The 15,784-nt window shown below is 52.6% G+C and overlaps 1 protein-coding gene across 3 annotated transcripts; it reads left to right on the forward strand.

Annotated features, from left to right (window-relative positions):
• On the forward strand, nucleotides 1-15,537 carry NEK8 (NIMA related kinase 8). Of its 3 annotated transcripts, none has more exons than XM_063656080.1 (15): nucleotides 1-346; nucleotides 6,042-6,247; nucleotides 6,821-7,053; nucleotides 7,288-7,419; nucleotides 9,361-9,569; nucleotides 9,730-9,791; nucleotides 9,874-10,055; nucleotides 10,150-10,300; nucleotides 10,723-10,799; nucleotides 11,137-11,254; nucleotides 12,513-12,663; nucleotides 12,872-13,035; nucleotides 13,128-13,286; nucleotides 13,463-13,621; nucleotides 14,009-15,537. In XM_063656080.1, the coding sequence occupies exons 2-15, from the start codon at nucleotides 6,112-6,114 to the stop codon at nucleotides 14,035-14,037; spliced, it is 1,962 nt and encodes a 653-aa protein (XP_063512150.1). In that variant the 5' UTR covers nucleotides 1-346; nucleotides 6,042-6,111; the 3' UTR covers nucleotides 14,038-15,537. The 3 variants fall into 3 exon arrangements, with proteins under 3 accessions (XP_063512150.1, XP_054314688.1, XP_054314687.2); XM_054458713.2 differs by lacking the exon at nucleotides 1-346 and adding an exon at nucleotides 801-951; XM_054458712.2 differs by lacking the exon at nucleotides 1-346 and adding an exon at nucleotides 801-951 and having other exon boundaries at nucleotides 6,821-7,419.
• The last annotated feature ends 247 nt before the right edge of the window (nucleotides 15,538-15,784 follow it).

Here is a 15,784-nt window from a genome sequence, read left to right on the forward strand (position 1 = left end):
GCCTGGCCGAATACTGAGTTTTTCTAGAGCTCCCGCAGAGCAGGAGCCCGGGAGAACCTGGAATTAACCTCACTTCCAGTAAAGAGCCTAGCTGGTCACACTAACCAGCCCCCTGCCTCTAGGCTTTTGCCTTGAGCTCATCTCGGCGAAACCGCGGTCTTTCCTTCTCCCCTTGATGCTTTCAGGTACTGATCCACTTCCGCCCCCATCTTCCCCCACGGGAAGATGAGCACTGAGGGCAGATTACCCTCCTGCAGCACGTGTGTGTGAAAGAGGAGTTGAGAGTGCTGACGAGCGCGGTGCTCACTAGTCGGGACGGCCCGAGACCGTGTCATGTCCTCCCCAGGTGAATCAACTTGCACGACTTGGGATTTCCCCCTTCCCTCCCCAGACAAACACGAAACCAACCCTGGTGCCTTCTCCCAGGAGCGCTGGTCTCGGTCGTTTTGGGTGTGTTTATCGTTTGCGTGCCAAGGAGAACCTGCTTTCTCCTGAAATAGCGTCACTCGTGGGCAAAAAGGGGGTCAATCTTCTCTTCCCACCCCTTCCCGGCCTGTGAGGTTTAACTTTCGGGAACGCGACATCCTTTTAGTCTACCAAGCTTTACAAGGGCTGGATATATGTGTGGGAGGGGCGGGTACCGTGCCCGCCATTGCGGGGCGCGCCCTATTTTCTTGCCCTATTCTTAGACACTGCGTGGGGCAGGGTCGTGAGGGGAAAAGTGACGGCGTGTCGCAGCGGGAGGTGTGTGGTGCAGGCCCACAAATACGGACGCGTGGCTGAACCCACACCTAGGGCGCCGGCTCCGCCCCGCAAGCCGCTCGCCGTGAAGGGGCGGGGCCCCGAGTGGGTGGGTCCGCGCACGCGCCGCGTGGGGGACGGAAGTGAAACTCTAAGAAATGAGATGGAGAAGTACGAGCGGATCCGAGTGGTTGGAAGAGGTGCCTTCGGGTGAGCCAGGGCTCTGGGGGAGGAAATTGCTAAGGGATAGGGAAAATAAGCCCCAATTCTGCCCGCGAAGTCGCCGCCCGCCTAGTCCCGCCCCAAGGCGTGAGCGCCACTCTGGGAAGCCCCGCCCAAGCTTCCGGTCCCAGTCCCGCGGGGAGACTCCGCCTCTACGGAGGCCACGCCCCTGACAAGCCCATTGCCCCGCCTACTGAGTTCTGTTAGCTTCTTTATTCATTCGTTCAACAAATACTGAGTGCCAGCTATGTATGTCAGGCTTTGGCCGCTGGGTATACAGTTAGAACCGGAACGGGCGTGGTCTTTTCCCTCTTGGAACTTACTATGGGAAAATTATACAATAAACAAAACATGATGAAGTAAGAAGTTATAGCAGTTATGAAGTGTCATTAGCAGGTTGTGAGGGTAGAGTACGTTACCAGGGAGAATACTTATATGAGATGGTCAAGGAAGAATTCTCTGAGAAGGGAGATTGCTTGATTGATTGATTTTTAAGACAGAGTCTCCCTCTGTCACCCCGGCTGGAGTTCAGTGGCACGATCTCGGCACACTGCAACCACCACCTCCCGGGTTCAAGCAATTGTTGTGCCTCAGCCTCCCGAGTAGCTAGGATTACAGGTGTGCGCCACCACCCCCGGCTAAATTTTTTGGATTTTTTTTTTTTTGAGACAGTCTCACTCTGTCGCAGTGGCGCGATCTCGAGTGCAGTGGCGCTATCTCGGCTCACTGCAACCTCTGCCTCCCTGGTTCAAGCGCTTCTCCTGCCTCAGCCTCCTGAGTAGCTGGGACTACAGGCACGCGCCACCATGCCCAGCTAATATTTTTTTCATTTTTAGTACAGACGGGGTTTCGCCATGTTGGCCAGGCTGGTCTCAAATTCCTGACCTCAGGTGATCCGCCCGCGCCGGCCTCCCTAAGTGCTGGGATTACAGGCGTGAGCTACCGCGACAGGCAAGAAGTGAGATTTAAGACCAAGACTTGAGGAATGAGGACCAGTAGTCTGCAGGTGAAGGGAGAGCTTTTCAGGCAAAGGAAATAGCATATGTGAAATGTCTCACATGGGAAAACAGAGCATTCAAGAAACCGAGAAAAAGACTAGTAATAGTTGGAATGTAGTGGGCAAGGTAGAGAATGGTATAAAATGTAATTGTCAAGGGTGGGGACTAGATTATGGCCTGATAACCTGAGATAAAATGGTTCATTTGCCACAAACGGTTTTGTTTTGTTTTTGTTTTTGAGACGGAGTCTTGCACTGTCGCTCAGGCTGGAGTGTAGTGGCAATCTCAGTTCACTGAAATCTCCGCCTCCCGGGTTCAAGCAATTCTGCCTCAGCATCCTGAGTAGCTGGGACTACAGGCACACGCCACAACGCCCGGCTAATTTTTTTTTTGAGACAGAGTCTCCTCTGTTGCCCAGGCTGGAGTGCAATGGCACCATCCTGGCTTACTGCAAGCCCCGCCTCCCGGGTTCAAGCAATTCTCCTGCCTCAGCCTTACAGGCGTGTGCCACCATGCCTGGCTAATTTTTTGTATTTTTAGTAGAGACAGGGTTTCACCATGTTGGCCAGCCTGGTCTCGAACTCCTGACCTCAGGCGATCCACCTGCTTCTGCCTCCCGAAGTGTTGGGATTACAGGCGTGAGCCACCACTCCCAGCCACCAGGAAGGGTTTTAAAGAGGAAGAGTGATCCTGAGACTTGGCAGAGTTTTTTGAAAAGGGGCAGGGTGCAGTGGCTCACGCCTATAATCCTAGCACTTTGGGAGGCCAAGGTGGGCAATTGCTTGAGCTCAGGAGTTAGAGACCAGCCTGGGCAACACAATGAGTCCCCCTGTCTACAAAAAACTTAAAAAATTAGCCAGGTGTGGTGGCATTGGCATGTGCCTGTAGTCCCAACTACTCAGGAGGCTGAGGTAGGAGGATCACTTGAGCATGGGAGGTGGAAGCTGCAGTAAGCTGAGATGAGACCCCTGCACTTCAACCTGGTTGACAGAGTGAGAACCTATCTAAAAAAAAAAAAATAATACAAGAGAAAAAGAAAGAGAAAGAAAGGAAAGAAAGAAGGGGCCGGGCGCGGTGGCTCAGGCCTGTAATCCCAGCACTTTGGGGGGCCGAGGTGGGTGGATCACCTGAGGTCAAGAGTTCGAGACCAGCCTGGCCAACACAGTGAAACCCCGTCCCTACTAAAAATACAAAATTTAGCTGGGTGTTGTGATGGCTACTTGGGAGGCTGAGTCAGGAGAATCGCTTGAACCTGGAAGGCAGAGGTTGCAGTGAGCTGAGACTCTGCCATTGCACTCCAGCCTAGGCAACAAGAGTGAAACTCTGTCTCAAAAAAATAAAATAAAATAAAACAAAAAGGCCGGGCGCGGGGGTCATGCCTGTAATCCCAGCACTTTGGGAGGCCGAGGCGGGCAGGTCACGAGGTCAAGAGATTGAGACCATCCTGGCCAACACGGTAAAACCCCTTCTCTACTAAAAATACAAAAATTAGCTGGGCGTGGTGGCACGCGCCTGTAGTCCCAGCTACTCGGGAGGCTGAGGCAGGAGAAACGCTTGAACCCAGGAGGCGGAGGATGTAGTGAGCCGAGATTGTGCCGCTGTACTCCCGCCTGGCAACAGAGTGAGACTCCTCAAAAAAAATAAAAATAAATAAAATAAAAAAATCTTATCAGACCATTCCTCTATATTTTGTCTTTCTTTCTTTCTTTTTTTTTTTTTTTGAGACAGAGTCTCGCTCTGTCACCCAGGCTAGAGTGCAGTGGCACCATCTCGGCTCATTGCAAGCTCCGCCTCCCAGGTTCACGCCATTCTTCTGCCTCAGCCTCCCGAGCAGCTGGAACTACAGGCGCCCGCCACCACTCCCGGCTAATTTTTTTGTATTTTTTAGTAGAGACGGGGTTTTACCATGTTAGCCAGGATGGTCTGGATCTGCTGACCTTGTGATCCGCCTGCCTCAGTCTCCCAAAGTGCTGGGATTACAGGCGTGAGCCACCGCGCCCGGCCCCAATTTTTTTTTTTTTTTTTTTTTTTTTGAGACGAAGCCCTGCTCTGTCTCCTAGGCTGGAGTGCAGTGGCGCAATCTAGGCTCACTGCAAGCTCTGCCTCCCGGGTTCACGCCATTCTACTGCCTCAGCCTCCCGAGTAGCTGGGACTACAGGCCCCTGCCATCACACCCGGCTAATTTTTTGTATTTTTAGTAGAGACGGGGTTTCATCGTGTTAGCCAGGATAGTAGGATTTTTAAATTGCATTCTGGGGCCGGGCATGGTGGCTCATGCCCATAATCCCAGCACTTTGGGAGGCCGAGGTGGGAGCATATCTTGAGGCCACAAGTTCAAGACCAACCTGGCCAGCATAGTGAGACCTCATATCTATTAAAAAAAAAAAGAAAAAGAAATAAAAAATAAATGTCATTCTGGTTCATGTAGAATTTAGATTTGAGGGTGACAGGAGTGAAAGGGACCATTTTGGAGAGTTATACAGTATTTTAGGCAAGAAATTATGATGACTATAGGGCAAGGGATGTAGAGAGGGCACAGAGAATTGGGTGGATTTACAGTATTTCAGAGGTAGAAATGGGATTTGCTGATGTGCTTGTGTGAAATGGAGGAAAGATTCTAGGGTGATTTTCTTTTTTCTTTTTTTCTTTTTTTTTTTTTTGAGATGGAGTCTCGTTCTGTCACCCAGGCTGGAGTGCAGTGGCGCCATCTCGGCTCACAGCAAGCTCCACCTCCCAGGTTCAGGCCATTCTGCTGCCTCAGCCTCCCAAGTAGCTGGGATTACAAGCGCCTACCATCACACCCAGCTAATTTTTGTATTTTGGGTGGAGATGGGGTTTCACCATTTTGGCCAGGTTGGTCTCAAACTCCTGACCTCAAGTGAGCCACCCACCTTGGCCTCCCAAAGTGTTAGTATTACAGGTGTGAGCCATTACGCCCGGCCTAGGGTGATTTTCAAGTGTCTGTTTTTTGTTGTTTTGTTTTGAGACCATCTCACTTGGTCACCCAGGCTGGAGTGCAGTGGCGCGATCATGGCTAACTGTATCTTCAATGTCCTAGGCTCAGGTGATCCTCCCACCTCATCCTCCAGAGCAGCTGGGACCACAGAGGCTTGCCACCATGCTCAGCTAATTTTTTTTTTTTTTTTTTTTTTTTTTTTTTGAGAGAGTGGGTTTCACCATGTTGCCCAGGCTGGTCTTGAACGCCTGGACTCAAGTGATCCACCTGCCTTGGCCTCCCAAAGTGCCGAGATTACAGGCCTTAGCCACTTGGCCCTGCCTCAGGTTTCTGATTTTGGCAGTTTCTGATTTTAATAACTGGAGGATGGTGGTAGCATTTACTGAGATGGAAGAGACTGAGCAAGGAAAGGTTTGGAGGCAGGAATCAAGAGTTTTATTTTGAATTTGTTAAAATTTAGGATGACTGTGAGCCATTCAAGTGGATATCTGAGTCTGAGGTTCAGAAGAGAAGTCTGATCTGGAGGTAAAAATTTGAGACTTAGATCAGCTTATAGTCCACTCATTCAACAAATACTTATTGACTGCCTATTGTGTGCTAAATATTGGGCCATGCACTGGGGTTATTGTGGTGAACAAGAATGTTGTAGTCCCTGCTTTTATGGAGACTGACCACAGAATTAAAATAAAATAAATGAATGGCTTCTATTCATTGAGCATTTTCTTTGTGCTGGCCACTGCACTCAGTGCCTTACATGCATTTTCTCATTCCATCCTCTCAACAACCCTGGGAGGCCCATTTCATTTTCCAGACAATGATGTCAATTAATGTATCAAACCAGATAACTAGTAACAGGAGGCACCCAGATTTGAACCCAGGCAGTCTGTGGGAACTTAGAGATCAAGACTAACTTTACCTCACAGTGCCTGTGGTGAAACTAAAGTCCCACACAGCTTGTAATCAGTTCTTCCTGTTCCCAAGCTCAGTGTTCTGTGCGCTTGGTTAGATGACCTCTTAGTCTAGAACCCTCTTCCAAGAGACATCAGTCACCAGGCTGCACCGCCCTGCCTGATATGTGGCTGGAGGCTCAGCTGGTAACCTGTCCCTGTCCTCCGTATCCCTAGGATTGTGCACCTGTGCCTGCGAAAGGCTGACCAGAAGCTGGTGATCATCAAGCAGATTCCAGTGGAACAGATGACCAAGGAAGAGCGGCAGGCAGCCCAGAATGAGTGCCAGGTCCTCAAGCTGCTCAACCACCCCAATGTCATTGAGTACTACGAGAACTTCCTAGAAGACAAAGCCCTCATGATCGCCATGGAATATGCACCAGGTGGGCCAGCCTCCTTATAGTGGCCTGGCTGGAGGGGCCTCTTATCTCTGGGACAGGCAGACACAGATCACCTGGCTTCCCTCCTTGGAATGGGCATGGCCAAGGGTTAGAGTTCTGGTCCCAATTATCTGACCTTGGCTAGCCCCTTGTCCTCTGGTCCCAGTGCCCTGTTCCATACATAAAAGGAGAGGGGTTGTCGGCTGGGCACGGTGGCTCACGCCTGTAATCTCAGCACTTTGGGAGGCCGAGGCCGAGGCGGGCGGATCAAGAGGTCAGGAGATCGAGACCATCCTGGCTAATACAGGGAAACCCCGTCTCTACTAAAAATACAAAAAGAAAAAATTAGCCGGGTGTGGTGGCAGGCACCTGTAGTCCCAGCTACTAAGGAGACTGAGGCAGGAGAATGGCTTGAACACGGGAGCGGGGGCTTGCAGCAGTGAGCCGAGATCGTGCCACTGCACTCCAGCCTGGGCAACAGAGCGAGACTCCGTCTCAAAAAAAAAAAAAAAAAACGGAGAGGGGTTGTCGTAGGTGTGAGAAAGCCTGGATCTTGATTAGTCCCTTGGGCCACAGGCGGCACTCTGGCTGAGTTCATCCAAAAGCGCTGTAATTCCCTGCTGGAGGAGGAGACCATCCTGCACTTCTTCGTGCAGATCCTGCTTGCACTGCATCATGTGCACACCCACCTCATCCTGCACCGAGACCTCAAGACCCAGAACATCCTGCTTGACAAACATCGCATGGTCGTCAAGATTGGTGATTTCGGCATCTCCAAGATCCTTAGCAGCAAGAGCAAGGCCTACACGGTGCCTGGGCATGGAGGGGACCTCCAGGGTGCTAGAAGTCTTGAGGCCCAGGACCTAACCCTGCCTCCTCCCCTCCCCCTAAAAAACCCTTGGCCCTTTAGCCCCTGTTTGCGTGGTTCTGCAGGAGGAAGCCCCTTGGCTTGCTTTGAGAAGAAGCTGTCCGCAAATAGGCTTTTGCGCAGAGCCCCGGTCTTCCCTCCCTGCAGGGCTGTGATCCCAGCTTCTCTCCTGCAGGTGGTGGGTACCCCATGCTATATCTCCCCTGAGCTGTGTGAGGGCAAGCCCTACAACCAGAAGAGTGACATCTGGGCCCTGGGCTGTGTCCTCTACGAGCTGGCCAGCCTCAAGAGGGCTTTCGAGGCTGCGGTGAGTGTACGCACCCTCCAGGGGACAACTGAGAAATCTACTGCCTCGCCCAGCAGCCCTTGGCTCCAGCCACTTCAGGTTTCTCCTTTAGCTGAGTCATGTCTCTCCCTTATCAGATTACCCCAGGGGAGGGCTATGGGTGTCCCTCAGACTATGGATTTCTGAGAGTAGGTCTTGCCTCCCATTAGACGGAGGGCTCCTGAGGGCAGGGCTGTGGCTTTCCCAGAAGACCCTCCCAAGAGCAAGACTTGAGTTTTCCCAGCATCCTGGGGTTTCTGAGGATATAGCTGCAGCTCCCCTATCAGACTAGGGATCACTGAAAGCCAGGTTGGACTCCCCTGTCAGTCTGGGAGTCTCCTCATCAGACTGAAGTCTCCTGAGGGGAAAGCTGTTATTTTTTATTTTTTAATTTTTTTATTATACTTTAAGTTTTAGGGCACATGTGCACAACTTGCAGGTTTGTTACATATGTATACATGTGCCATGTTGGTGTGCTGCACCTATTAACTCATCATTTAACATTAGGTATATCTCCAAATGCTATCCCTTCCTCCTCCCCCCACCCCACAGCAGTCCCCGAAGTGTGATGTTCCCCTTCCTGTGCCCATGTGTTCTCATTGTTCAATTCCCACCTATGAGTGAGAACATGTGGTGTTTGGTTTTTTGTCCTTGCAATAGTTTGCTGAGAATGATGATTTCCAGCTCCATCCATGTCCTACAAAGGACATGAACTCATCATTTTTTATGGCTGCATAGTATTCCATGGTGTATATGTGCCACATTTTCTTAATCCAGTCTATCATTGTTGGACATTTGGATTGGTTCCAAGTCTTTGCTATTGTGAATAGTGCCACAATAAACATACGTGTGCATGTGTCTTTATAGCAGCATGATTTATAATCCTTTGGGTATATACCCAGTAATGGAATGGCTGGGTCAAATGGAATTTCTAGTTCTAGATCCCTGAGGAATCGCCACACTGACTTCCACAATGGTTGAACTAGTTTACAGTCCCACCAACAGTGTAAAAGTGTTCCTATTTCTCCACATCCTCTCCAGCACTTGTTGTTTCCTGACTTTTTAATGATCACCATTCTAACTGGTGTGAGATGGTATCTCATTGTGGTTTTGATTTGCATTTCTTGATGGCCAGTGATGATGAGCATTTTTTCATCTGTCTTTGGCTGCATAAATGTCTTCTTTTGAGAAGTGTCTGTTCATATCCTTCGCCCACTTGTTGATGGGGTTGTTTGTTTTTTCCTTGTAAATTTGTTTGAGTTCTTTGTAGATTCTGGATATTAGCCCTTTGTCAGATGAGTAGATTGCAAAAATTTTCTCCCATTCCGTAGGTTGCCTGTTCACTCTGATGGTAGTTCACTTCTTTTGCTGTGCAGAAGCTCTTTAGTTTAATTAGATCCCGTTTGTCAATTTTGGCTTTTGTTGCCATTGCTTTTGGTGTTTTAGACATGAAGTCCTTGCCCATGCCTATGTCCTGAATGGTATTGCCTAGGTTTTCTTCTAGGGTTTGTGTGGTTTTAGGTCTAACATTTAAGTCTTTAGTCCATCTTGAATTAATTTTTGTATAAAGTGTAAGGAAGGGATCTGGTTTCAGCTTTCTACATATGGCTAGCCAGTTTTCTCAGCACCATTTATTAAATAGGGAATCCTTTCCCCATTTCTTGTTTTTATCAGGTTTGTCAAAGATCAGATAGTTGTAGATATGTGGCATTATTTCTGAGGGCTCTGTTCTGTTCCGTTGGTCTATATCTCTGTTTTGGTACCAGTAGCATGCTGTTTTGGTTACTGTAGACTTGTAGTATAGTTTGAAGTCAGGTAGCATGATGCCTCCAGGCAAAGCTGTTATTATCCCAGGAGACCAGGCGCTGGAGCTGGGGGGTGCTGCCCCCACTTCCCCAAATTCTCAACCTGGTGCCTTCACAGAACCTGCCAGCACTGGTGCTGAAGATCATGAGTGGCACCTTTGCACCTATCTCTGACCGGTACAGCCCTGAGCTTCGCCAGCTGGTCCTGAGTCTACTCAGCCTGGAGCCTGCCCAGCGGCCACCACTCAGCCACATCATGGCACAGCCCCTCTGCATCCGTGCCCTCCTCAACCTCCACACCGACGTGGGCAGTGTCTGCATGCGGAGGCCTGTGCAGGGAGAGCGAGCGGTCCTGGGTGGCAGGGTGTGGGCACCCAGTGGGAGCACAGGAGGTCTGAGGCAGAGGGAAACCTGGAGCAAGTCCTCCCTTCCTGCATGTAGGAATGTCAGGAGGGTCTTTGTCCTTAGGCCCCCATCTGTCCTGCAGGGCAGAGAAGTCCGTGGCCCCCAGCAGCACAGGGAGCAGGACCACCAGTGTCCGCTGCAGAGGTAAGTGGGAAGAGGCCGCCAGTCCCCATGGATGCCACACCATTCCCATCAGTTTAATAGTCCCCATGCGCTGTACCTGCAGGTATCCCCCGGGGACCTGTGAGGCCAGCCATCCCACCACCACTGTCGTCAGTGTATGCCTGGGGTGGTGGGCTGGGCACCCCCCTGCGGCTGCCAATGCTCAACACAGAGGTGGTCCAGGTGGCAATTGGGCGCACGCAGAAAGCCGGCGTCACACGCTCTGGGCGTCTCATCCTGTGGGAGGTGAGCAGGCCAGGGGGTGGCCTGGATGGGTGGAGGTGTAGGTCCACAGCAGGGTTGGGGTGCTCAGGTGCTGCCCATCCCCCTGCCCCTGCAGGCCCCACCCCTAGGTGCAGGCGGAGGCAGTCTCCTCCCTGGGGCAGTGGAGCAGCCACAGCCCCAGTTCATCTCGCGTTTCCTGGAGGGCCAGTCGGGCGTGACCATCAAGCACGTGGCCTGTGGGGACTTCTTCACTGCCTGCCTGACCGGTGAGTTGTCGGGCCTACCTTGTGGGACCTGCTCTCAGGCCCCACAGAGCACCTTCTCTCTTCTCTTGCAAAACACGCACTTAATGAATGCTTCTGTCTACTAGTTATCGAGTTATTGCTTCTGTCTAGTAACTATTGAGATTTCCTTATACAACCTCCTTTACCCTACAGACAGGCCTGGCAAGGCAGTTATTATATTATCCTCATTTGACAAGTGGGGACGCTAAGGCTCAGAGAGGGTGTCACTTGTCCAAAGTCACATATGTTTGAAGAGACTCATATCCTTTTCTCTCTTCCTATCCCATCCTTCCAGCCCTGGTCCCCAACTTTATTTTGCTGCTGCAACCCACTGGAGGACCGGGCTATCTGGAAAGACTGTTTAACTTCTTTCCCTTCTCCTTCCTCACTGCCCTTCTCCCCAGACCGAGGCATCATCATGACATTCGGCAGTGGCAGCAATGGGTGCCTAGGCCACGGCAGCCTCACTGACATCAGCCAGGTGGGTGTCACATGTACCTTGGGGAGGGGACGTCGGGGGATGGCAGGGAGCCCACATCTGTGAGCTGACACCAGATTGGGGGCAGGGGAGTTCCCAGCCAACCACAGGTTCCTCTAGCTTCCCAGCTGCACCTGCTCTGGGCCACCTACATCGGGGGAAGTACAGAAAAACCAGGCTTCCCCAGTGGTTGCCCGCCTGGCAGTGTGTATGGCTGGAGTTAAAGACACAGCCACCTCCTGAAAATGTGTAGCCTCCAGCTTTGTCCCTACAGGGGGTGTTGAAGCCAGATGGCTCCAGACCCTTTGCCCAGTTTCTTCTTGCTTCCTCTCCTCTCTAGCCCACCATTGTGGAGGCTTTGCTGGGCTATGAGATGGTGCAGGTAGCCTGTGGGGCCTCTCACGTGCTGGCCCTGTCCACTGAGCGAGAACTATTTGCCTGGGGCCGTGGAGACAGTGGTAAGCTCCAGCCTTTAGGCCCCATCTCACAGCATCCTCAGCCATGACTTGCTCCCCTTCATACCCACCTTCCACCTCACAGCACATGCTCTCTTCCCTCTTTTCTCTCAAATTCTCTTCATTCATTCAACAAACCTTTATTTTACACCAACTATGTGCACACCCTGTGCTGGGTGCTGAGATGAGATGGAGATGTGGCTTCCTTCAGGTGTTTATGAGGTAATGAAGGAAATTTCATTCATCTACCTATTTTTTTATTTTATTTTGAGATGGAGTCTTGCTCTGTTACCCAGGCTAGAATGCAGTGGTGTGATCTCAGCTCACTGCAACCTCCACCATCGGGTTCAAGTGAATCTCCTGCCTCAGCCTCCCAAGTAGCTGGCATTACAGGCACCCGCCACCACGCCCAGCAAATTTTTGTATTTTTAGTAGAGACAGGATTTCACCATCTTGGCCAGGCTGGTCTTGAACTCCTGACCTCGTGATCCACATGCCTCAGCCTCCCAAAGTGCTGGGATTACAGGCGTGAGCCACCGCGCCTGACCCATCTACTAATTTTTATTGAGGTCCTCTTTGGGTCAGGCATCAGGCTGGCCACTGAAACTAGAGATGACACAGATGGGTTCCTGTCTTCCTGGAGGACGCAGTCTAGTGGGAGAAAGATGACATTGCCAGCATGCCAGCGAACAGATAGCATCAGGGCTACACCCCGGTGCAGAGGTGTGGAATTCAGTGAACAGTAATGTCAACTGGAGGAGAGAGATGGCATCTGAACTGGGCTTTAAAGAAGGAGGATTTTGAGCCGGCGTGGTGGCTCACGCCTGTAATCCCAGCACTTTGGGAGGCCGAGGCAGGTGGATCACAAGGTCAGGAGTTCGAGACCAGCCTGGGCAACATGGTAAAACCCCGTCTCTACTAAAAATAAAAAAATTAGCTGGGCATGGTGGTGCATGCCTGTAATCCCAGCTACTCAGGAGGCTGAGGCAGGAGAATCGCTTGAACCGGGGAGGCGGAGGTTGCAGTGAGCGAAGATCGTACCCCTGTACTCCAGCCTTGGCGACAGAGTGAGACTCAGTCTCGAAAAATAAAAATAAAAAATAAAGGAAGAGGATTTTAACCAGCAGAGGGGCCTAGGAAAGGCATTTGGGACTGAGAGAACAGAGAACTCATGCTGTTCCCTCCCTTCAGTGGGCCCTCCTCATTCCAGCATCACCCCAACTAAAGCTCAAATTAACTCCTTCTGGGTTTCTTCTTGTAGGCAGACTGGGGCTAGGCACCAGGGAGTCCCACAGCTGCCCCCAGCAGGTGCCCATGCCCCCAGGACAGGAAGCTCAGCGAGTTGTATGTGGCATTGACTCCTCCATGATCCTCACTGTGCCTGGCCAAGCCCTAGCCTGTGGGAGCAACAGGTGAATAGATCATCAGGATGACTAAGCTGCCCCCGGCTCTCCTTGGCTGCAAGTGCTCCGTCCATCATTGCCTACCTTTCACCAAAGACCAGAATTGAGGGGGTTGAGGGTGCTATTGGTTCAACCCAGGGTGGGATCTGTCTCCTGGTACACCAGCTCCTACCCAAACTGTCTGTCAGTTGGATTTGGCTTCTGGCTCTGCCCTCAGGTTCAACAAGCTGGGCCTGGACCACCTCTCCCTGGGGGAGGAGCCTGTCCCCCACCAGCAAGTGGAGGAGGCCCTGAGCTTCACACTACTAGGCTCTGCACCCCTGGACCAGGAGCCTCTGCTGAGTATAGACCTGGGCACTGCTCACTCAGCTGCTGTGACTGGTGAGCAGGACTTGGGCTCTAGAGGTCAGAGGGGGACTCATGGTCTCCTTGGTACCCTGTTGAAGCACCCCTTTCCTTCCTCTCCCCCATAGCCTCGGGTGATTGCTACACTTTTGGCAGCAATCAGCACGGGCAGTTGGGCACCAATGCTCGCCGAGGCAGTCGGGTACCCTGTAAGGTCCAAGGCCTTGAGGGCATCAAGATGGCAATGGTAGCCTGCGGGGATGCCTTCACTGTAGCTATTGGGGCAGGTGAGGACTGAGCATGGTGGGGGCAGACAGTGCCATGAGCAGTGGGGGTTGGGGGTTGCTATTCAGGGCCACTGGACTCTGGAGCCTCCCAGGGGCCATCCTGGCAATGTGGGAGGGGAGATCCTGCTCTGGCTGTGCCCACTTCCCACTTCCCTCCTGGGGATTCTTCCTGGCAGAGGGTGAAGTGTACTCTTGGGGCAAAGGGGCGCGAGGTCGATTGGGAAGGAGGGATGAGGATGCCGGACTCCCTCGGCCAGTGCAGTTGGATGAGACACACCCTTACACGGTGACTTCCGTGTCCTGTTGCCATGGAAACACCCTCCTGGCTGTTCGACGTGAGTTGTAACTTTTCCCGCTTCACCACACAGCCCAGCTGGCCCCTGTCCACACTCCCATCCCCAGTGTTCACAGATGCCCACGTCACCAAAAGCATCTTTAGCCCCCAGATAAAAAAAGCAGAAGCTGCGGGTAAAAAGCTTGAAGCTTCCTGCCTGGGGTGGCCAAGGCAGGTGCTTCTTGGGCCTCATGGAAGGGCTGCCTCCACTGCTCCCCAGGGCTCACATGCATTCTTTCTCCTACTGCTGAGTCCCGTTGATGTTGAACCTCTCTTTCTGGCCTAACAGGGTCCAGAATCCAGGGCCCAGTGGGAGTGGGAGGTGGGTGATGATTTCTGGAGGCACTGCCCTCAGAAGCTGCAAGGGTTTCTCTTCGGTACCCTCCAGCGGTCACAGATGAGCCAGTACCCCCCTGAGGCACCCGGATACACCTCTGGACCACCCTGATATTGCTTCTCCTCTGAATGTTCTGAAAAGCGCAGGTGCCCAAGGCATGACTTGCAGCCGTCTCCTGGATTGTGTCTTCATGGGGTATCAGGGCTGGCAAAACCCCTGCTCTGCTTTTGGCCTTGGATATGGAAACCTCAACCACTTTGTTCTCCTACCACCTCTTTGCCCTTCCTACCCCTTCCTCCCTTCAGTCAGTGTCCCCATGGTCCAGCCTGGCTAGAGTTAGAAGTCAGACCTAGCCTTTGGAAGCAGGGTGGCCTCCAGAGCCTTGCCATAAAAAGGCTGAAGGCAGCCGGGCGCGCCGGGCGCGGTGGCTCACGCCCGTAATCCCAGCACTTTGGGAGGCTGAGGCGGGCGGATCACGAGGTCAGGAGATAGAGACCATCCTGGCTAACGTGGTGAAACCCCATCTCTACTAAAAATACAAAAAAATTAGCTGGGCGTGGTGGCGGGCGCCTGTAGTCCCAGCTGCTCAGGAGGCTGAGGCAGGAGAATGGCGTGAACCCGGGAGGCGGAGCTTGCAGTGAGCCGAGATCGCGCCATTGCACTCCAGCTAGGGCGACAGAGCCAGACTCCGTCTCAAAAAAAAAAAAAAAACAAAAAAGGCTGAAGGCAGCTGTAGCTCCACACAGACCCTATCCTTTCCCCTAGCCCAGTTAGAAAATAAGTCTGGGCCGGCGGCGGTAGCTCACACCTGCATAGGCAGTTCTTTGGCCAGGAGGATCCCTTGTGGCCAGGAGTTGGGAGACCAGCTTGGGGACCATAGCGAGACGGCTGTCTTCACCAAAAAGAAAAAAAAATAGAAGAAGAAGAAAATAAGGCTGGGTGCGGTGGCTCACGCCTGTAATTCCAGCACTTTGGGAGGCCAAGGCGGGCGGATCACTTGAGGCCAGTAGATTGAGGCCAGCCTGGCCAACATGGTGAAACCCCGTCTCTACTAAAAATACAAAAATTAACCAGGCATGATGACGGGCGCCTGTAATCCCAGCTACTCTGGAGGCTAAGGCAGGAGAATCCCTTGAACCTGGGAGGTGAAGTTTGCAGTGAGCCGAGATCGCACCACTGCACTCCAGCCTGGATGACAGAGCAAGACTCCCTCTCAAAAAAAAAGTCTTTGGTGCTTACCGGGACTCTATCTCCATGCTTTGGAGCAGGTCAAGCCAGGGCCTGCCTGGACTGGCCATTGGGCTTGCCTAGCTTCGGCATAGCCTGGGGCAGGGCGGTCCCCGGGAGTGCTGCCACCTCCCCTACACTTTCATCCTGAGGCAGGATTTGCTAGACGTCGGCTTGCCTCTCTTCCCCAGCAGGACGGCAGGAGTCACTAAGTGCTGCAGAAAAGATCCGCGCTGGAGATTGCCCGTCACCCCATGCCTTTCCCCAGAAACAGTTGAGAGAATGGGTAGCTGGTGGGACCAGACCGGTTTCCCAGAGGACAGGAAGTAAAGCCAATAAAAATATCAGCTGCCTGCCTGGAGTGTGGTGTCTTCAGGGGTGGGGGTGGCGACCAGGCACCCCAGGACTGGGCTGGGCCCGACTTCGGTGGCAGGGCTGCGGCCAAGGGAGGAATGTGGGCGCAGCCGGAGGCTGGGGCCAAGGTTCCTCTGGCCCAGCGCCCAGTTCAGCCTCCCCGCCCCAGCTGGGCTCCCCGGAGCTGGTTGCCAGGCTTCGGCTGCCTAGCACCTGGAAGCTGGGGCCGCGGTTCCTGGGCTGCTC

This window comes from Pongo pygmaeus, chromosome 19 (assembly GCF_028885625.2).
Source record: "Pongo pygmaeus isolate AG05252 chromosome 19, NHGRI_mPonPyg2-v2.0_pri, whole genome shotgun sequence".
Lineage (NCBI taxonomy): Eukaryota > Metazoa > Chordata > Mammalia > Primates > Hominidae > Pongo > Pongo pygmaeus.